Source organism: Condylura cristata, unplaced genomic scaffold, assembly GCF_000260355.1.
Source record: "Condylura cristata isolate star-nosed mole 26May11 unplaced genomic scaffold, ConCri1.0 scaffold00012, whole genome shotgun sequence".
NCBI lineage: Eukaryota > Metazoa > Chordata > Mammalia > Eulipotyphla > Talpidae > Condylura > Condylura cristata.
In genome coordinates this window covers 33,725,658-33,749,831 of record NW_004567113.1, presented here as the reverse complement: position 1 = coordinate 33,749,831, position 24,174 = coordinate 33,725,658, and the positions used below count along the sequence as shown (strand labels likewise).

The following is a 24,174-nucleotide window of genomic DNA, read 5'->3' as shown; positions in this document are numbered from 1 at the left end:
CTTTCTAGTCAATTTATTTTTTGATTAGCCATTAAAAATTCTTAGTGAGTTTTGACTTTTGTGTGTACTTGACTACCTAGTATACTTTTAAATCTTCTTTATATTTAGAGGTAAGGAAAAAACTATGAGACCTGGATTTCTGGTATACAAATCCAAATCATTTATTTTTGCCCCTTTATAATCTATAAAAATTATAAGAGGAGAATCTAAAAAATTAATCAATGAAGTCATCCTTAAGAATTGGCCAAAATATAAGCAATGTTTATGTTTCTCACCAAATAAATATTTCATTGGAATAATGAATAGCTTCTAATAACATTTTCAAACATATCCTAAATACAGAAATCTACTCACATTAATGAAATACTTTATGATGAGATTTATTGTACAAGTTCTCTTTATTAAATTTATACATATGTACAAATTTTACCAGGCCTCATATTAATGAAATCAATTTATAAATAATGAGATTTTGGACTGGGTTTCTAAAGCATCTTTCTGCCTTGCAATTATTGAATGTAGGCAATACTTAGAGAGAGAGCCCAGAGGAATTTTCAGTTATGACTCAAAATTAATATTTGGCATTTACACATTTTACAGGTTTCATGGACGATAACTGAAAAGCCCAATGCCAATTAATACCATTTCTTCTCTAAAATAAGAGATCCTGCTTATAAGGTGGCCATTTCTATCAAGATCTCCCACCAAAATTCCAAAACACATTCATTCACCAAACCTTGATTAAGATGAGGGAAGAGAAAGAAACTCCGGAAGAAACGCCACAACAAAAAAATCAGACCTAGAGTTAGCCATATGGGACAACTGCAAGAAATTCAATTCCACTGTTAAGCCTACCTAATGAAAAAGAAAAGTCAGCACATGAAAATCCTGATAAATTGCATGACAAATTGGGTATATGTTTTTCTTTACCCCATTCCTTTGATGCTCCTTTAATTTTATAATACTCACCTTCATGATGAAATCTTACAAAATCACCTAAAAAAATAAACCAAATCTGCCCAGAAGTACACAAAAACTTCTCTTGGAATTTATCATTTCACAACTAATGTAGAACTAAGCTGGAAAAAAGCATTGTGTATCAAAATCCCAACTCTGATGTTTCTATGATTCTGTTCAAATTTGAGACAGGTTATCAACTGATCAGGTGCTCAGTTTCTACTCTCAGGTACAAAGTGCTTTTCACTTAGAGGACAATCCACATCACATCTTCATTATATTTTGAAAGTCAATTGCTGAAGTTGTATTATTGTTTTCTTATCTCAAATATGTGAACTAGATGTGACATATATACTCGTTCACAATATCTTTACCAATGTAGGAGAAACAAATATTTTGAGTATGTTTTCAAGCTAATACATTTCCTCCACTACAGAGGGCAATGTCCTCGGCTAATCTAGGATTCATTAGCATGCATTGACTGTTCTACCACCTAAGCAATATTGCAGGTAAAGGTGAAAAAGCATTCCTAGAGAGACAGTGTCTAGTGCCTGGAACATGGTAGGTGCTGAATAAATATGCTGAAAGAATACATAACTGAGTGAACTATTATCGAAAAGAATTCATACAGTAAGTTAAACTTTGGTTCAGAGCACAAATTTTCAAGTCAACTGTAAGTCCTATTTGGCAAACGTGAGTGGGAACTTATTTTCCCTGATCTCTGTTTTTGATGCAGCAGCGGTTTCACTTTACTGGTCAGTGTTTGCTTTGTTCCATATTCCTTTTAAAAATATTTCATTTAATAATTTAACAAGGAAAGTCCTTTTCTTGCAGGTACTAAGAGTATGTCCAAAGATCACCACATATGATATCCGATAAATAATTCTGATTAGGGGCAGTGCCACTGGAAAATTTAGGGTGATGGGTTGATATTCATAAAGTATAATTTAAAATGTCAATCTGCTTTCAAGTTTCAATGCATAAATAGATAGCACGTATCTGTAATAGCGCTATTCTCTTTTCTCAAATTTTCAGGATGGTCTGTATTCCATCTTATTTGAATGCTGAATTGATTCTATTTAAATCACCTTTCTGAAATGAAAGATGGCTCACTTTCATTTCATTGAGGAACTAATTAACTCTCCCATAAATGTCTTGACTTGTTTTTAAGGGGAAAATCACGTCGAATTTTTATTTTAGTAACGAGTAATATTTATATCTTAAAAAACATTTAAAAAGACAGTCTGCATTAATTCTATCTTTTAGGAAACAACTATAGCAACAAAATTACATTAGACTTTCTGATTTCTCCATAGTGTCCTTTGATAAATATACTACCCAATAGACCATGTTAAATGCCCCAAACGTTACTGGAAAGAGAATGCGGGCGTATTTGTCTATTTTACTTGTGCCAGATCCAGAAGGTGGTGGAGCAGAGGGAGGAGCAGCTGACAACTTCCCAGATGCCCCCATGGTATTAACTGTGGTCTTAATTCGCTCCAGTCTTGATCCAAACACATGGCGGGTAGAAGCGGATCCAACTGAAGCTTGTTGTGGCGTATACCCAGTTCTACTAGGAGTAGAAGAAGGCCCAGATGGACGTGCTCTTGCAGCAGATATAGTTTCATCTGCATTTGCGCGGCTGAATGGGTTGGGGCTGGAAGCTAAGTAAGACTGCAGTGTGACTCCAGAAGATCCTTGAACAACCGTGGGGGATTTGCTCGAATGGTTTCCCACCTCACTTTTGTTGCCAGCATCAGATTCAGAGTGAACCAAGGCATTTGTTCTTTTCCTCATATTCATATTGGCATTAGTGTTCTGGAAAGGTATATTAATATTTGATTGGTTATGTAATTTTATGTATACTTACACAAAATTTAAAGGAATCAAATCATTAAAGTTAACTATTTCCCTGATATAAACTTTCCAAAATAAACCAGTTATTCAGCTTATGTAAAAGCTTGAACATACCCAGCTAACAAAGAATTTGTACAAAGTTGAGACTCTAAATTAAAAATCTTGTAAGAAATTAGAATTTCTTATAAGAAATTAAAATTTATAAGAAATTAGAATTTCGATCAGTAGAAAGCTTATAATTATAGGGCTATTAACTATGATTATGGTTGGTTTTAAGAGTTCTTAATGATAATAGTGTAACTGTTCAATTTACTATAAACAATATCTTGTGGTACATTTTTTGCATTCAATGAATTTTATATATGTATGTCTAATAAATGGCAAGAATCATACCTACTCTTCTGCATAGAATAACTATCATGGACATGAAATCTTTGAAAAAAAAAATACCACCAAAAGTTTCAATTTCTAAAACCCTGGAATTTACTTTCATAAGTTTGCTCAGGCAGTTATATACATTATTATAAAATCTGGAAATTCTGGTCCATTTTAGTTTTTCATCACACAAAAAATAAAATGCCACAGAAAACATTTTAAATAAAATGTTGAAGCAGGCATATATAAATAGTACCATCATATCTTTACATAAGTATGTGAGTTTAAACTATTTACCAATAAAAAGTGCTTAAACCAAAATGCAATTTACTATTTTCCTGAAATTCATTTATATGTAAATATTATATTGAATATAGTTGTATGGTAAATATTAAAAATTAATTCCCTTATCTTTTGATAGGCAAATATACACTATCCAATCAGTAGTTCAAATGAAACCCCAAAATAATTATGTATGACTTCAGAATATATTAAGATGGTTTGCAATAAATTTTTCCTCCTAAATTATGTTTATTCTAAGTTATGTTAAAGTTAAAGTAGTTGTAATTACTTCCTATACCATTACCCATTACTATTTGGTGAAGTAAATGGTGGGTGAAGAGACAGAGAAGTAAAGGAAAGAGACAAGAAGTAGTTCAGCATTAGAAGGAGCCATTCTATAGGAAAATTCAAGATAATACGATATGCAATTAACTGAAAGCTCACTTTACAATGAAAGCTTTACAATGAAAGTTTTTTATTTTTTCAGTGCTACAACAAGAACACTGAAAGTGCTCAATCATATCTCATACACTTGTGAACTATGACTTCAGGATGACTGAGAAAAGAAAGAAAAAAAATTTCACAAAGCGCAAAACTGAAGTAGTCTGAAAGATTTAGAAAACATTCCTTGCAAGTGTCTGGGGATTTCACCAAGGCAGGTCACGGATGAACTCACGAGTAATTGTAAACTAGCATATGGCACGTAATTTTGGTGGAGACAATTAAATAAAAATTGATATAAAGCTAAAAACTAAGGTTTAAGAGTGCTTGCTTGCTCCCTCCCATATTCTCTCTCACATATGTCCCAATACCACAATAATAAGGCTGCTCTAGTATGCTGGTGAGATTTTTTTTTAATATATTTTAAGATTTTACTTATGTATTTTTGCATAGAATAACTGGGCTGCAGGCCAAATGTATGGAAAGGGGGGGGGGTGAGAGGACTCACCAGAGACAGAGTGGGGAGCAGAACAGGCAGATGTACTGAAATACACTGCTGAGGGGAGCAGCAGGTGGATCAGGAGAGGTCTGCTGCGCCATGTGGGTCACCTCCCTGGCTGGGGATTGAACTTGTGCTGTGCTGCAATGGCAAAAGATAGCTTCATGGTGCTGTGCATTAACCGGTTATTCCAGCTGGTGAGATTTTTTTAAGCAGAGTCGATCATTTCAGTGAAGCTATCATGGATCACTCATAAGTGAGCTGATGACTGGACACATGAGTGTGTCCCAGCTAAGAGAAAATGAACTCAGTCAAGTTTAATCAAGACCAAAAGTGCTTCCCAGCTGACGAATACTTACAAGAAAAAAAAAAAAGAAATGTTAATAATATGCCACTGAGGTTTTGTAATTTTTTGTTAGCCAATATTGTTGTGACATTCTATAAATTATATAAACCAATCAGATCAAGGGCCCTAACAGAAGGCATTGCCAAGACTCTTCTGACTTTTCAGACATTGTGGATGACTAGAAGGCTGGCCAGCGAAGAAATGTTGCCTAACTCTACATACCAGATAAAGAACAAAGGTATTCTTCATTTTCTAACCCCATTCTTTTAAACAAACACACAAAAAATGACATTTTAAAACAAGGAGACATTTTGCTAATCAATTTATCCTAGTTCCTCATTTTACAGCAGAGGGAGAAGAAGCAGGGAGAAAGCTCATGACTGGCTAGAAGTCTATGGCGTGGTGCTGAGTCTCCACCTTGTGCCCCCATGCACGGTCTTGGAGAAGGGAGCCAAGAACCAATCAAACTACACCTACCCATTTGAGTCAATCAAGTACTTCTAAGAGTCAAGCACAGTGTTGTTAAAACAAATTATTCAAGACTTAGAAGTCAGAAATATTAAGATCATAATGAAACACTCTTTAACAAGTCCACTGAAGGAATAGTAAATTTCGAAGAGAATATACTTGAGTGAAAATATTGTAAAATTGCGTGTTCACTTGTCGAATCCCTTATACTAGGAAAGACTACCAAAGGTCGATATTACGTTAGGGTAGAATACCCTAACAACTTTATTCCCCTTCAAACAAAAATGGCCACGTACTATTTAAAGTAATTTTGAAGCAGTTTTACCATTTAAGTAGCTCTCACATTAAGTAATGACATAAAGAAACTTTGGCATATGCTCATTCCATATTTGTAAGAGTCATATTTTTGAGTTTAAAAATGCCATTCTGACATCTATTAGTAGACATGTTATAAGTAAAGAAATAAATTTGAAAAATATGACTAAAGGAAATGATTCCAAGTCGACATACTAGGACTAGTCAAAAGTGGTTGGAAAAAACCATCAACAATACAAGAGACTATGAAAGTGGAGTGAGCAATATAAAGTGTCACCAGGATGACTATTTGAAAACAAAGTGAACATTTTTATTTCAGTTTAAAAGTATTAAGGAAATTCTAGAGTATAAAGACTATCCATATTCTTTTTAGGATAATTTACTGTGTAAGAGCACATAGCTGGCAATTACATGATGTTTAACACATGTTGATGAAATGGTATAGTACAGACTCAAGATTCTTTTTCAAATGAAAGACATTAAAATGTCAAAAATCCTATCTGATTACTATCCATTCCTAAAATACTGTGGATAGTGCATTATCTTAACTCAGTCTTAACTCTAAGAATTCCTAGTAAATACCAATATTCTATGTATCAGAACTTGCAAAGAGGCAAGCAGAATTAGGCTAATTTAAGGCTTAAAGCTTTACTCTCTCTCAAGCAGCCAAATGATACTCAGGCACTTTTGTACCAATGTCTCAAGGACTGCTCTATAAGAAATACTTGTCATTTTCCATGATGACAAGCCACAAAAGGACTGAAAATCTGCTGACCCACCTGGCACAAGACCCAACAGAAATAATATTCACACACAAGATTCAAGTTTTGGAAAAACTAATATGTCAGTTAGAATGATAATAATGTTTCCTGGAGTGTAGAGGGGAGAGGGTTGCATCAGTATTCAGCAGCACACAGAAGATACAAGCAAATGAAGCACCTAAGCATCATTTGAATTTTAAAAAATGTTTTAGTATTAAATCACTTTGTCATTAGTCACAACAGCTCGAAGCAAGGAAACTGGTGGGATAGAGATGCTAGGTGGCAGATTCAAACACTACCAACATATTAAAACAGCAACAGGCAAACAGGGGCAGATCCAAGCAATTCGTCAATCATGATATGACAAAATTTCGAAAGAAGTATTATCAGCTGCAAAAACAAACAAACAAACAAACAAAAACTTACTGGTTTACCAGCAATGAGATAAAGTGACTTAGACGAGATTTGCAGAATGCTAGCTATGTTCGCTCATATTGCTTTCTTGCGAAGCTAATGAAGTTTAATAAAATGTAATTTAACGCTTCTAAATTAAAAACAAACAAGGCTAACAATGAACAGGTTTATCCTCTAGAATTTCAATGAGTCACAGAGGAAAAAAAAATCCAATAGTGTAAAGACACTTACTCAAGCCATTCTGACAGGGCTTCAGGGGTTTGCCACATCTTATTTAATAAGGAAGCAAGCAAAGTATGGTAAAGCAGCTGAAACTAAACCCCAAGCTAATGATTACTAAGGACTATCAACAGTGGCTTTAGAAAATGCTACTGCAGAGAGATGGAAAAAATCAATTTCAAATAAACATGTAAAATATTTCATAAACAGATACCAGGGAATTCTGTCGTATGTTGGGCAACAAAATGAAGGAATAAAAATGTTAATTTCTCTATTTATTGGATTTCATTTCCCCCCAAAGTTCACATTTAATTCATGTTTGTATTTACATAAGTTAGAGGAATATTACTTTCAAAGTAAGGCACTGAGATAAGATATTTCTGTCTTCAATTTGGAATTACCAGAGATCAGGATCTAACAAAATTGATCCCTTTGCCCTTACATATTTAAAAGTTGAAGATTTAAAATATTAGTATTTCCTGAAGACATGTGATTTTGTGATTTGTGTTGTGTCAGAATGACACCTAGTGCTTTTAATTGCCAATGTTTTTGTATGTTTAAAACGTAGGACTCTTAGGAAGTCTCTGTCAGAGACTTCACTAGTCTGAGCCAGAGCAGCTCTCAAGTAGGTCAAGTGAACTTGACCAAAATGCTACCTGGAATTGCTCCAGAAGCTGAGTTCACCAATACTGTCAACATCATCCTTGAGAGTTGAGGTTAAAGGACATTCCTGTCACTTTCTCCGAATGGAAACACTAAGCTAGACCAATCTTTTCTCTCTCAATAATGAAAAGCAGCATTGTAGCTATGGTAAGTGTTTATAAAAATAACCTGACAGCTAGTTTATAAAAATCAGCCTTGGGTCTTGTTTATCTTATTTATCAATTATGTTATAGACATTGGGAAACACTGACTAAATGGTTAGGATTATGGGCTTTCAAAACCAAACAGACCTGGAATCAAACAATGAATTAGACATTTACTGGCTCTGAAATACTTTGCAAGTTATTTAATCTTTTCGAATTTCAAAGTCCTTACTAAAACAGAAGTAATAAATATAGATTCCTAATAATGAATAAGTAATAATAAACCAATGGAAGTATATACTAGACAGCAAATTAATATTATATAGAAATAATCCAGCAAAGGGCAGATAATACAATTCTGCCTCACACTCACACCCAAGAAGAAAGTTACACACTAATACACACACATACACACAAAGCCCACAAAATTTTAGAAATTATTTTCTATATATAACTACATTTATGACAATATAGTTATTATTAATTGGAAAGGCAGTAGAACATTGAAGCAAAATACAGTCTCTGGTGAAGCCAGTCACGAAAGGATGTTACTGGCTGGGGCCCTCCCTGGTGGTGCAAGGGTTTTAACACAGTACTATAAAGCCAGATGCAGCCCCTTCAACTCCAGTTCGATTCCCACCCAGGGAGGTGACCCACATGGTGCAGCAGACCTCTCCTGCCTTCCCTGCTGCTCCTATCAGCAGTGCACTTCATCAGTGTGCCTGTTCTGTTGCTCACTCTGTCTCTAATGAATTCTCTCACTGCCCCTGCACCTCTGGCCTGTACCCCAGTTCTATATACAAAAGTAAATAAATCTTAAAAAAAAAGGATGTTACTGGCTAAAGTAAAAAAAAAAATACAAGGAAATAGAAAATGCTGTAGCAAAATTAAAATACATATTGGATAAAGTAAAAGCAAGAATTAACACTGAAGTAAACCCTACTACTATGCTATTTTACTGTATTATATATTACATGTACTTATATCCTATTATTTATAATGTTGAATATTAATATTAAATAATTAGTATTAAATATATAAAAACTCTTAGAAAAAACAGCTATGGCAACAACAGCAATTATAGTGGCAAACTTTACTGAGTAGTTCTTCTGTACCTGGTGCCCAGCTAACAGGCTTTTTTTAAAAGATTCATTACTTGTGCTTATAGAACTGGGGTCCAGGCCAGTGGTATGGCGAGTGAGAGGATTCACCAGAGACAGAGTGGGGAGCAGAGCAGGCAGACTGACGAAGTACACTGCTGAGGGTAGGAGTAGGCGGGTCAGGAGAGGTCTCCCGCGCCATGTGGGTCAGCTCCATGATGGGGTTTGAACTTGTGCTGCAGTGGCTTCGGAGAGCTTCATAATGCGGTGCTTTAACCCACTGCGCCACCAGGGAAAGCCTCTCAGCTAACAGGATTTTAACTAACTACCACAACCAAATACATGCTCTAGGAGGAATGACTACACCCACAAGTATTTCAATGTCCAGAAAAGATGTTGGTTATGTAATGAAAGTGATAACAACTGCGATGGAAAAAAGACAGAAAATGATGTAAAAAAATATATTATTTTTTTAAAAAAAAAGATATTTAGAGCATTGGCTCACAATTAGAACTTTGTCAACTCATTTTTAGCTGGCCCACTTTCTAAATATAATGGAATATGAAAAATAATTGTATCTGCGAAGATATTGGTCTGAAACTACCCGTTTCATCCACAGATAAGCTGGAGCAAGAAAATGGCAATAAAGAGCACCAAAATGGCAATGAAGTACAATAAAGAACACCAGTTGACTTCGACAAATATCTAAGAAAGAAAAGAAATGGTAATATTAAGAGGTCACAATTGTAGCAATGGGCTGAAATGTGTCTCTTTAAAGCGCATATGTTGAAGTCATAACTGCCCATGTGACTACACTAAGGAAATGCTAAGGCTAAATGAAGTAAAAAAGATGCAACACTGATCAGATAGAATTGGTTTTCTGACCAAGAGGAGACACCAGAGCATTCTTTCTCTGTTTCATCTGAGAACACAGCAAGAGGTAACTAGCAGAGAGCTCCCATCAGAAACAAAACCCTGCTAGAAGCTTAATCTTGGATTTTCTAGCCTCTAGAACTACGAGAAAATAAATTTCTGTTATTTCAGACATTCAGTCTTGTTTTGTAATCCTGTGAAGACTAAAATAATCATTTATCTCCAGTAAATTCAAGCCACACAAATTCTAAGATTTTTAAATAATGGATAACTAATATTTTCATATTAGTTATTAGAAAAATAAGCAAAACCTGAACTGATATGTGATTCTCTTCAGATATTTTTGTCTCTAGTCTGTTCTGGTAACACAATATCCTGAGAAGGGTCAAGATACAAAATACACAGAGAAAATGAGATCTCTTTGACGTGAACTAAGCATTGCTTTCTCTGTAATATTTTTACTTGCATTGGATGAATGAAATTCTATTTCACATCCACCAGGGGGCATTATCTACATCCTCTATCTAAAAAATATGCAAGTTGCCTAGACACAAGATTCCTCCAGGATACCTCTTGAATTTGTCTTAGCTTCTCTTCAATCCAATCACAGAAATTTAATTAACTGGGTTCTAGTTTGAAGTTAGCTTCAGAGCAATTCTTTAATTGCCCAATGTTTTTCTCTGAGTATATTAGTCTCTCTTCAGATTATGACTTATGTGTGATTCTGTGTGTATACACTCATTGTGAATTTCAGAGCATTTGTTTAAATACTGGAAAAGTATTATCTATAGCAATTTTAACTACTTTTTCACACTTTATATAAATGTTTTAAATAATCACTGTAGAATTAGTATATGTGAAGTGAAAATGTCTGAAGTTATGTCAAGAAAAAGTCTAAATACAGACTGAAAGTTGCAGGGAGTAACTGATAAATCTTCTCAAGGCCACACACCTGACTCACACTCAGATAAACACTTAGGAATCTCTTGCTTCTGTACTCTCTGCTTGCTTCAAAGTGTAAATGTATCCCAATTGAGGCAATAAATACTCTGTTATCTAATGCTCAGGGCTCACACTTCGCAGAAAGATCTCCTCAGGGCTTGCTGGCATAAATAAAGATCTCTTCCTCTCTGAGTGCTACCTGATTCCCTAATGGAATTCTGCCGTAACATATAATCATCTGATAAAACATTATAAAAAATCGGGCCCTCCCTGGTGGCGCAGCGGGTTAAAGCACAGCACTAAGAAGCTAAAGCCATCTCCGCATGAGTTCTATTCCTGCCTGACCGGGAGGAGATCCACATGGCGTGGCAGACCTCTCTTGACCCGCCCGCTGCTTCCCTCAGCAGCATATTTCAGTTGATCTGCTTGTTCTGTTCTCCACTTTGTCTCTGGTGAATCCTGGTGATGGAAGCCCACTGCGCCACCAGGGAGAGCCCCTCAGCTAACAGGATTTTAACTAACTACCACAACCAAATGCATGCTCTAGGAGGAATGACTACACCCACAAGTATTTCAATGTCCAGAAAAGATGTTGGTTATATAATGAAAGTGAGGCATATATTATTATATTATATTATATTATTATTATATGCCTTCCAACACCTCTGGCCTGTACCCCATTCTGTGAGCATAAATAAATAAATCTTAAAAAAAAAAAGAATTTTTTTTCAGTTTCAAAATATGCAGAAAGTTACATTCAAACATTTGGATAGTATTTTTATTGTTGTTGTTTTGTTTTTTAAGATTTATTTATTTTTGAATACAGGACTGGGGTACAGGCCAGAGGGGCAGAGGCAGTGAGAGAATTCACCAGCGACAGAGTGGGGAACAGAACAGACAGATCTAATGAAACACCTGCTGAGGGGAGCAGTGGGGACACAGGAGAGGTATGCTGAACTATGTGGGTCAGCTCCCAGGCCGGGGATCAAACTCACACTGAAGTAGCTATCATCTGAGTGCTGTGCTTTAACCCACTGTGCCACCATGGAGGGCCTGTTTCTTCTTCTTCTACTGTTTTTAGTATAGACTTGATATAATTTTATTGTAATAAAATTGTGTTATGATAAAATAGCCATCCAGAAATATTCAGTTCCATGCCAGCCCATTAGGAGACTAGCATAACAAGTATTCTGAGTCAAATTTTATCTGCATCAGCAAAAGCAATAGAGGCACTATCTAAAAAGGAGTAATTCATCAAGACTAGGTCTTCAACCTACTTCTGTTGGGCAGGAAATGACTGGGGACTTCCTAAGTCCTGGCATTAGCAACCACTTCCTTTTGTAAAATCATAGCTATGCAGTGTAAGGAAAACCTTGATGAGCCAAGAACTTTACCTTGCTGATAATATATTTTGGAACATTAGGCAGTTTGCCTGCTGAATCAAACATTTATAGTAGCTTTCATACATCTGTTTTTAGAAAAAACAAATACCTCTTGTTGGAAGTGAATAATAAAAGATCCACAATTAAGTGCATAAGCAATGAAGAACTTATTAAGACACTGATTCACCCCATTTAATTACTCATTCAACAAATATATATTGAATGTCCAATCTTTCAAGTTATTTTACTGGGCATTGGGAATACAGAGGTGAAAAAAAATCAGTTCTTACAGTTTCTATCAATAATTATTTTAAAATTATATAATTGATGAAAAATATAAAAGAAAATTGGAAGAATTAGAAAGAGTTTGTTAACCAGTCTGGTTGCTGCAAAGGCATCATATAATAGTCATACATATGCTGTAACATTGGGGATGAGTTAGACTAAACCAGGTGAAAGAGGGAGTGTGGGATAGGGAAGAAAGTAACTGATGGTAGTAGAAACAATTTTCAAAGATTTCTCCCAGTGGTACCATGATAAGGAAGGCCCATACACTTCCCAGTGAACTGAAATTTGAAATTCTATAAGGATTTTCTAAAGTCCTGCTATCTTTTTTTTTTTAAAGATTTATTTATTTATTCATACAGAACTGGAGTACAAGCCAGAGTTGCGGAGGGTGAGAGGACTCACCAGAGACAGAGTGGGGAGCAGAACAGGCTGACTGATGAAGTACACTGCTGAGGGAGCAGCGGGCGGGTCAGGAGAGGTCTGCCAAGCCATGCGGTCACCTCTGGGGCACGCGGGAATCGAACTCATGCGGAAGTGGCTTTAGGTTCTTAGTGCTGTGCTTTAACCTGCTGCGCCACCAGGGAGGGCCCCCTGCTATCTTTTTACTGTTAAATTCTTTTGAGTTACAATCAAGGCAGCACTTTACATTCAGAGGCTACACTAACAAAATTAATATCTGATACTACTAACTTTGTTAGATAGAAATCTTGAATATTTATCAACATTTCTGCAATGCATTGAGCACTTACTAAGGACCATTTACTTCACTAAGTGGTTTGATAGATAACCTCATATATTTCCTATTCCCTCTAGGAGGTAATTTTAATATTCTCACTTTTTCAGTGAGGACAATGAAACCTAAAAAGGTCACACAGTTAAAGAGGGTTAGGATCATGATTTGAACCCCAAGTCCATACTTTTAACCACACCAAGAGTTACCTACAACAATAAATACAAAATTTCATGGAATTGAAAGAAAACAGAAGAGAGTCTGCCTGAAATTTGTCCACAGCAACCCATGTTTAAACATTCCCTCCTATTCAGTGTATATGAAAATTGTTCAATTCTTATTGTTCTTGTGGATTCCACCCTCTCCAATATTCCTCCTATTTCTTTGGTAAGTAATTATAATTAGGTGCTTATAGATATTGTTTTGCACCCCAAATATAGTCATAGTCATAGTTATAGTCAGTTTTAAATATTTATGGATAGACCCACATTTGATGAATTACCTAAAGAAAATTTTATCTTAACAACAAATAAAATCCATTATACATGCTTTTTTCTTTTTTAATTAAACCTCCTCTTCAAGTTGTATTAAACAAAAATCAATATATTACTCAATATCTACATCGTCTATATAACAAAAATATTTTTATGATGTTCTTCTGCAAGACAAAAGTTATGCCCAAATTTCTTCAACAAACTCCCTTAAATTGGAATACAGCAATAAAAATGTTTAAAAATTTACTATTCGATTACGACAAAACTGAACCACTTTCCTCCCATTTTATAGGATGCTGCAATTTAAACTTTAATTATAAATAGGGAAGGTAACAACCTCAGCGTTAGTTATAGTCTGACTTGAGGATATTTCAAACACGTGATTATCTACAAATAATTAAAGTTAATAAATTTTAGCAATGCATTGTGCCAAATTGTGTTTAGGCATATATATATATATATATATATATATATAGAGAGAGAGAGAGAGAGAGAGAGAGAGAGAGAGAGATCGCATAGAGCATATATTGAATTATTCTGTTAATATAACTCATTGCAAATCTACTCCATCTACAGTAAAACTCCCATTAAGTCGCAGAACAAATTGACATTGTACCAAGACATCACTTGGTAGCTTTTACATTATCGAACAACTTTCCAAGTAGCTGAAGTCATTTGGTTTTTCTCCAGGAAATAATTTGACTTGTCCTGAGGAGTAGGTGCCATGCTATCTGCTATCATTTCCAATGGGGCATTGTCAAAACCATTCAACATTTAACAACGCTCTCATGCTGAAACAGCTGTTCAACCAAAGTGAAAATCTTAAAACTTTCTCTAAGCCTAGCTAATCTTACTTGAGCTAGAAAATAAGGTATTAGACTATTTTGCATGTTCTACCACTTTATGACAAGAAAGCCAATTTTGCACTTCAGTAAAGGCAGATTGCAAATTTAGCAAGAATTGAACCAGTAGCTGAGTTGCAATTTATGGCAAATGGCTCATCAGCACATTAATGTTTACCATCAAGATAACCACTTCATTCAAGCAGGCCAAAAACTAGAGGACCCAAATATCTGGTTGGAACAGCAAGGGAAATGTGGCCTCTATAAATATCTACATCTAAAAATCTTACATCTAAAAGCTACCAAATATATACCTTTAATATCATTTTTATATGGCAGTATATTAGTATTTAAAAATCAAGTGAGAACCACAGGACCTGAAATTAGGTAAATTCAAGGTTTGGAATTTACTACATTAAATGTTTGACCTTGGAGAAATCATTTAACCTCTGTATTTCAGATTCTTTCTGGGTAAAGTGAGGATAATTTTAACAACAACTTAGACTCAGTGATGGACTAGATTCTTTAAAACACCTAACATACCATCTAGTATATAGTAAGTGATTAATACTTGTTAAATATTACTACATTGTTGGCATTTTATATTCTAAGGCAGATATACAGATAACCCCTACAAAGTAGAATATTACTATGTAAATTATTGTGATAGTCAGATATCTATTTTTTTTTCAGCAGAACTAAATGGTAGTTGAATATTTATAATAATATTCATGAATATTTATAGCATTCATCTTAGAAATGTAAGAAATATGTGGAAGTCCTACATTTGTGACTCTGTTCAAAATTCATTTTGCTTCCTAGTCTACTATAATGAACTCTATACCATAGGCAAAGCTAAGAACTAGCTAAATCCAAGTTGCTCAAACCTGCCAAATGGAGGAGGAGGTAATTAAGGGTTTCCATTTCAGAGGTTCCATATGGGTTTATGAATGCATGAAAAGAGGCATGGAATCAAGGCTCCTATGGATATATACTATTTAATTATATCAATATTGTTTAAAATATTGGCATTTTCTCAACATAGAACATAAATTACTCTCTGACTATAAAGGAGCAAATGAAAATACCAACTGCCAACAGACTGTCTGTATTTACTGTTTCACTTCTTTACTGTCATTTTCTCTTCAACTCATTGTTGTTTTTTATAATTTCTCTTCCCATTTTCCCCTTGAAACTCTGTGGATTATTCCAAAGCACACATTAAAAAAATCTCTTACATCCTGTTTCTAGGATTTAGTACCACTGATTGCATATTCATTCCTTCTTTAAACTTTTCCCATAAACACCATAATATAAACATTTTCCTCTCCCCATTCCCAGTCTCCAATGTGAGATGCTCTCCCTCTTCTGAATCCTAAAATGTTATCTTTCTACAAGGTTCCACTCTCAGACATCTCAGATGTCTCAATCTTCTGATAAATAAGTCTATCCAATAGCTTAGATTATCATCATTATAGCAATATCATAGCACATCTCTCTACAAACTCTAAATCCATATGGACATCACTCAGAAATGCTTAAGACATACCAAGCTAGTAATTTACTCATTCCTTTATTCGGTTAGCCACTCACTGATTCATTCAATTATTCAACAAATATGTATTGAGTGTCTCCACGACAGGCACCAATTTGAGATTTGATGATGCAACAGTGGGAGGAGAATCCAAAATTCCTACCTTATGTAATATACATTCTTGCCTGTGTCCAAAGTTTAATCTATTTATATCCAGTGATTGAAACATTCATCCAAACAAACACATCTCTCCCACTATATTCTACATTTTACAGACTAGCTCATTATCCAGCTAGGTTTCCGTATCATGAAATTTCAGCTATTCTTGCCTCTTGTCTTAATATTTTTCTTCCAATTTTCTCAATATTTTTCCAAACTTCCTTCCATTGCCATCATAAAGCAGTCCACATTTCTAATTTGACTATTGAATAGGCTATCAATATTCTTAGACCTAACTTTCCTCTCTCTACTCTCCACTAAATAATATTTATGTGTTGCACACCTGATCATGTCACTTCCTTGAAAATCTCAGTTGAGACACTACTGATTTGAAAATACTTACATGACATAACATTCTACCCGATCTATTCCCTGTCTTCCAGTCCAATCTCATCTCACTTTTATTTCCTAAGCTGCCAAACCACCAATGCACCTAGTCTTATATATGCTATCAGTACCTGGCTCATATTCGTTTGCTTAACTCAGGAAATTATTCCAGACAGACTGATGGTTTAAGCATTTAAGGCATTCTCTGTCTACTGGTGCTTGACTGAAGTGGGGGGCAAAATCTGATGAAAAGCACAAGGAAATTAATCCCTCTGTATATATCTAATCAGCAAGAAGTAACTGATATCCCATGGGACAGTTTTCAGGAGTATTCCACACAGACCCTTGCAGAGTGTCTACTATGATGTGCATACAGTAGTAACGTTTTATTGAATTTCTTTCCATCTCCCTTTTATCATAGAGTTTCTTAGGGTCACCTCAAAATAAATTGCTTGCTCATTAATTCTTCCAATGGTGTTTGTTCCTAGGGAACCCAATTAAAACATCTGGTCTAGCCAAGATTTCTTCTTGCAGTTCAACAGGCTGTATTGTCTTACATATTCTCTTCTTTCCTCCATCTTGTTTGCTTCTCTTTTTATGCTTTTCAAGATGGTAACTTAACCATTGCTTCTTTTGAAAAATTTAACTTGATGCCCCACCAGCCTCATTAGAGTCCTTGATTAAGAGACTCCAGTAAGACCATTATAAATCTTCATACAACAGCTATATTTTTTCCTAGCCTAGCATTCGTCATGCTTTGTGAGTAGTCTTCCCAACTGTGTGATCTTTGGGGGCAGTAACACTGTCTTACTGCTTTCTTTCCCCTTCTGACTAACAGAGCACTGATCACTAAAAAAAGTATTCAACAAATAGAAATCAAGTGAGTAATGAGTAAACTGTATTGAAATAAATCAACAACAAAATCATTCCCTCCTATAGATGCCAAACAGCAAAAAAAGAGCTTCACACATGTGTCTCTTGAGATGAGTAGTTGGCAAAGCTATACAGCCAAAAGCATTGCATTTAAATCCACTCTAAAACCAGATGACAGTCATTTATTCTATGCAGAGTATTCTTCCTGGGCCACCATGGTAGTTAATGGACTGTTTAATGAGTCAACCCTGGAATATTACTGATAACCAGAATTAAATGCCTTTCCTCTCCCATTTTATACATCTGTTACTGAGCATAACAGTCACCTCCTGCAAAAACCTCTACCTTCTTGTTGCCCTTTGCTCTACAGAAAATGTCTGAGGCCCATGGGTACCATCCTTTCTCTCTAGGAACAAGGTGATAAGAAATATGAGTCTTTTCTTCAAACTGCCTGAAACACGTAGCCAGTGGCTGAAATAGCTTGTTAAATAAGGACTGGATTTTTCCTCTCAATCATAGTTCTAAAGCTATCAGTTATTGAAAAGCTGATTTTCAAAGCATACACTAGAACAGTTTTTCTGTACAGCTGCAATGCTATTTTAATCTTCCATGAATATATGCACAAACCCAAGAAAATTCCAAGCTAAAATACTGCTCTTAGAGAGGACATAGTAAAATAAGACACTATGGGGGAAAATCCAGGATGTAAAATCTGTTTGCTAATTTTAATGCTGAATTATAAAATCATGCATATACTTCTACTCCTGCAAGCTAGAAGAACACCTGAAACTACTATTTGGAAGGTCAGCATAGAAGGTTCTTTTGTGGGACTCATTAGTGGATGTTAGCAGTCTGCCTTGAGTTACACTTTAAAAGACCCTAGAAATTTTTATAAATGCTAACTCTTCTGCTGTGATGAGGATGAAAATAAATGTAGAATAAGCAGTAAAGACAATGCTTTGGAGATACTAAGCAGATCAATGGGATCTAAAAGCTAACTTTATCTGTTCTAAAAGTTAACTTTTGAACTCAAGTTTCTGTTCTATGGTAAACCTCAAGTCACTGTTTCCAGCATCACTATGGAAGAATTCCCAGTAGCCCATTGGTGACTCTAGCAACACTGAAGCTATGCTAACCAGTCATAATGTTATCCCATCCTGTAATCAAGTAGCACCATTGCAACTGTTTAAGCTACCATTGTAGCATTTTTTTTTTTTAAGATTTATTTATTTATGCTTACTGAACTGGGGTACAAGCCAGGCTACAGGTGGGTGAGAGGATTCACCAGAGACAGAGTGGAGAGAACAGGCAGACTGACAAAGTACACTGCTGAGGGTAGCAGTGGGTAGTTCAGGAGAGGGTCGCTCCCTGGTGGGGGATTGCACTCGTGCTGCAGTGGGTTCAGAAAGCTTCATAATGCTGTGCTTTACCCACTGCACCACCAGGGAGAGGCCCTACTGTAGCATTTTTTAATGTTGCTACTTCACTGAGTCTCATCAAAGTAGAAAATTTTAAACTTTAGCCAACTACATTGCAGTCTGAGTTTCCTTCACTTTAGACATTTAATTTCATCAAATCATTCACTAAATGGAATTATAATGAGCATGAGTCACTATTATAAATATTTTGGAGCCATTCAGATGGAGGGTGTTGATGAAAACAAGTTATCACTGTACAAGATCTTTAAAACCCAAACCAAAGCAAAAGCATGATGGGAGAAATGTGCAATTCTCATCACTAGTGTACAGCCCTGGGTTCATTTCTGTTCTTAGCTTCCTGTATAATAGGCTTTACTCAGGTCTCCAAGCTGAGACCAAATGAATACTTGCTAAATCACTAATTTACTTCAAATACAGAAATGCCACATATTTTGTGGTTATGACAGACAAGATGGATGTGGGCCATACGGTAGAGGTCTATGTAGCCTCAATACGTGGCACAATGCCAAGCACGAGCATATACTCAGCAAACATTTGTTGAATGAATAGGTAACCGCATGTGCACAGAGATCCTGGCATGTTGTGAGCACTTAGCCAACACCATCAAATTGAAAGAGCCAGGCAAATGTCTGCATAATCATTTGACCACAAACCATGCACAAAATACTCAGCAGGCTGAAAGAAAATTTGTCTCTTGTTCACATTCTAATGTGTTATGGAATTAATAAATGAAAATTTAATGCCATTCGGAGTTCTGTGGAAGCCTGCCGGTGCCTTAGTTTTAAAATACTTTCCCAGCATACTAAAATCAGAACTCTTTTTCTTATGTTGTTCTTTCCTTTGTTTCCATAGGAAACAGTGACTTCCAGGCATCCAAGATGACACAACATAGATTGCCAAATTGCATGCCACCCTGCAGTTGCCAAGGAGATAATGTATGTCATTCCTACAAATAACATGTTGCTCATGCCTTCATTTCCTTTATCTAGCTTTTTAAGTTATTCTTCGCCTGAACTGAATTCAGATAATGTTCACTGTGAATTGATGGAAACATTCCTTTTTTAAAAACGTGTTTACCCCATTTCCCCAAGGCACTTGATCGTATCACACAAGCTGTCTGTGGAAGGTCTGAGCATATTTTATGCCAATTTTGGAACCAGTGACTCAGCAGTTTTCACTGGGGAAAAAATGCATCCTGAGTGCTGTCTGTTTGCATTCTAAGTAAAGGTCCAATTAAATCCACACCTGCCACTAACATATTCCAGTTTAAAATGGCCTACCACAGAAGCAGCTGCAGTTGAATCTACATGGGATGATGGGAAGGGCAGGAGTAAGCAAGCAAGGGAAAGAAGGTCAGATGGATGGAAGGAAGGAGGGTAGAAGGAAGGTAGAAAAGAAAAAGGAGAAGGAGGAACATATGGACCTATTTATTGAGGATAAGCATTTCCGATTAAGCATCTGCAAGATGAACAAATAAGAGAAATTTAATGTCTTGATGCCGCCCTTCTACAAAAAGACAGAATCAGTATTTTAATTCAAGTATGTCTGATTTTAAAGCATGTGTTTTCCAGCTATCTACTGTTGCATAACAACCTCCACACCCACAGAAAGGGGGAAAAAAAATCATAGCTTTAATCAAGAGCAATCATGTTAACATTATCTGTCTTTTATGGATTTGGAGGTCCCCTGCACTCAACTATGGAATTCCCCGTGTGTCTACAATGCTTTCTATCAGAGTGGCTGGGACTGGCATCACCTTGAAGACACCCTCAAGAGCTGTCAGTTGATACAGGCATACCAGATGGAATAATCTGTCTCTAGTCTCTTCATGTGGCCCTGGCTTCCTTACAGGATGAGGGCTGGGTCTAAGAAAGGAGTGTAAGAGGCATCCTTAAACCCATACCATCATTTCTACCAAGAACACAAGCCCTCTCTGATTCAAGGGAGAGTAAACATATTCTAGCTCACGTTGTCAGAAACATATGTGTGGTAAACAGTGGAAAAGGCACCTTAATGTAATGTTAAGAGAAATTTTCTATCACAACACACTTTTTTGCAAAATCTGATATTGCATCAAACAACTGAGATACAGGTTCCATAGGCTCTTTGTTCAGTGGAACAACCAGGGAGGGAACAGTTAATATAACCAGTCTAAAAAAAGCAATGGAGCAAATTTTAATGCTAGCTTGATGAATTGTTGAAAAAAAAAATAAAAACCTGAACACTGAAATTAAACCTTGGAATGAGTTTCTGATTAAATTTTTTGTTTGCTTAACAAAATTCCACTTTACTCATGCGTTGTCAACTTTCAAAGCACTCAGGTAGCATAAAAGTAACAGCACTAAAATCACACCCATATATGAATTACCATGCAGTCACCTAATTTAGATTTTTGGGTTTTTTGGAAACTGGATCAATGAGTTTCCTACATGAATACAGGTAGCTGCTCAGCCTGGAGCATGACCTGGAAAGAGCAGCACCAGATACAAGGCTGTGACAGGGACTAACAGTCCACCTGGAGTTATGGTCTGGTCACCTTAGTTTCTCACCTACCATTCATGCCAGGAAGCTTGAATAATGTCTTTATCTTATCAATAGTCTTTAACATTGTTCTAATAGTTAACCTAACTGGGCCTGGACCATGCTCCCATCCAACTTATCTGGCACAGCCATAAGACTTCAGTGAACATCCAATTTGCACTTTAACCACTACAATAATCACATTTGTTCTTCCTTTAGAAATCTATCAAACTGTTATCATAAATAAGGAAAGCCTCAGCCAGAAAATAGAATATTAATGACACAAAGAAAGAGCATCATGGAGTAAACACGATAATCAGATTGCGGAGCATTCAAATTGGGGAAGAACATTATGGTGAGAAGTTTAAAAAAAAATCCATCTCATTGCTTGCACTGCTGAGAATGTGTGATTGTGCTCACTCTGCTGTGCTGGTAGATTGGAGTGAAATAAACACACATAATGGTCATATTTAATGTAGCTGCTTCTGAGATGAACAGTTCTGTAATGAATTAGGCTGTACAACACAGTGCTAAATTAGGTCTGAGTACCATAATCCCTAACAACAGCAATGTTCTATGAGGATGTGACTGTCAGATTTGTACATTTCTCTTCCCAATACTAGCCTGGCTTCTCTCCTTAATCAGACCAACACCAATGATGAAATCTTAGGGTATTTCCATCACTGCTTAAAAAATCTTAATAATTGAAGTGCTTCCGTAACACACAAGGCAGAAAGGACATTTTATTCAGTATGTTCCTTACTTTCATACATCTGATTTCACTCTACATGTTTCAGCTCCAATTTTTTTTTTCCAGTTTCTTGTTTGTTTTTTCTAAAATGAGGACAACAGTCTGATAACAAAATCTCCGATGTTAAAGCAACAGAGTGCCTTATGTTATTAAATAATTGATCTACGCATTGCAAAAACATTGCAGCACAGTGAAGAACTGGAATTTTTTCACTTGTTTGTTTCAATTGTTTATATCTTGAAACTTAAAAACCCCATGTTACATGGCCCTCCCTGGTGGCGCAGCGGGTTAAAGCACAGCACTGAGAATCTAAAGCCACTTCCGCATGAGTTCGATTCCCGCTTGCCCCGGAGGAGACCACATGGCGTGGCAGACCTCTCCTGACCCGCCCGCTGCTCCCCTCAGCAGTGTACTTTGTCGATCTGCCTGTTCTGTTCCCCACTCTGTCTCTGGTGAAGCCTCTCACCGCCCCTGAGCCTCTGGCCTGTACCCCAGTTCTGTATGCACAAATAAATAAATCTTTAAAAAAAAAAAAAAAACCCATGTTACAATGCTTAATCTTGTGAGTCGAAAGTTGCACTGAATGGCTACAGAAGACTGCATAGCAATCAGGAATTAATAATAGTCAATGATTATCTTAAATTGTCTCATGAGATCCTGATATCCCCTACTGACTGCAATTTTAACCTTTAATGCATCCTCAAATAGTCATATATATCTAGTTTACAATTAGGAAATATTTGATACAAGTACTTTGGAAATCTTCAAAGCTAGAAGACTGGTCGTTACATTTATTTCATTTTACTTTTTTTTTTTAAATTGTGGCAATGTTCCTTTAAATGGCTGTTTGTATTCTGGGAGTACTTTCAGCTATCCTTACCATAAGCACCCAGATTCCACCACCATAGTCCATTTGCTCCCTTTGGTCATTACATGGTTCTATATAGTTTACCAGTCAAGCTAGGATACTTATATCCACAACAAATTCAAAACTGTTTTGAATAAGAGGCATAAATCAGGCTGTAGGAGGCAAAGAGTGGAAAAACCAACCTATCAATATACATTAGTGGAAAAAAGAATTAAAATTTCCAATGACCTAGGAATTTGAAAATCACATAGAAAAATGTTTGACTGAAAACATATTTTTATGTTGAAAATCACATAGAAAAATGTTTGACTGAAAACATATTTTTAAATCTTTCTATATTCTATCACAGTGATGTTTCAATACATTTGAAAAATGTCTTTAGTAATGAATTTGATAAAATAATTTGGTTACTATAGGAAAGATTTATCTATTGCGAACATGCAAGTACAAATGATTTATAGAATTTTGAAAGGTGAATGCAACTCATAAACACTGCAGAAAAATAACAACAAGAGAAAAAGAACTTACTGAAAGCTACTAAAGAAAAGATTCATTTTTTTTAACTAATAGAAAAAAGATTCACCATATAAAATCTCCTTCTATTTTTATGAATTGCTCTGGGATACTAATATTACATTCTGTCAGCAGATCACGTCCCCATTGACCATAATCTATTTCAGTCTCAAATGTATTCTGATTCTGTGGATAATAGGTAACCTCCTTGATGCCGTTTTTAGATCAGCCTGTTGGCAAACATTAAGCAGAGAACACATTAACATTTTTCAGGATAAACCAAGGCTTTAGCAAAGTGGGTTTCTTGCTTAGAGAAACAGCAATAGTGTACTAGGTATAATGTATAATGGAAAGAGCCAGCTGAAGCTCTGCATTTGTATAAGCAGTGACTTCTTCAAGTCAAAATAAAATTAACCAATACAACAGTTCTCTTGAAAGCATTAAGAAGCCCATAGAGAATGTGACTTTATCAACTCAGGTACAAAGAGTACAGCTACAAGGTTTTGACACTCTCAGTTCCAACTTAGATGTTCTCTTGAAAACAATTAAACAAATAAACTAATAAATTGAGAAATGCTAATCACTATATTCACTAGGACAATTTCTTACTAATTACCTGTTTGCTATCCAAAAAAAAAGCCAGCTGATAAGCAAGTATAAGTAGAATATATGGTTCATCTTCACATCAAAAGACAGTTGTTGGGCCCTCCCTGGTGGCACAATGGTTAAAGTGCAACAC

At 35.8% G+C, this 24,174-nt stretch overlaps 1 protein-coding gene across 1 annotated transcript in view; it reads right to left on the bottom strand.

The window, feature by feature from the left end:
* Nucleotides 1–326: 326 nt before the first annotated feature.
* The window catches only part of GABRA4 (gamma-aminobutyric acid (GABA) A receptor, alpha 4), a 64,802-nt gene continuing 40,954 nt past the window's right edge, over nucleotides 327–24,174 (bottom strand). Inside the window, exon 9 of the mRNA XM_004681314.2 lies at nucleotides 327–2,775. Coding sequence (XP_004681371.1) covers nucleotides 2,245–2,775 — 531 coding nt within the window. The 3' untranslated portion in view covers nucleotides 327–2,244. The remainder of the gene's footprint in view (nucleotides 2,776–24,174) is intronic.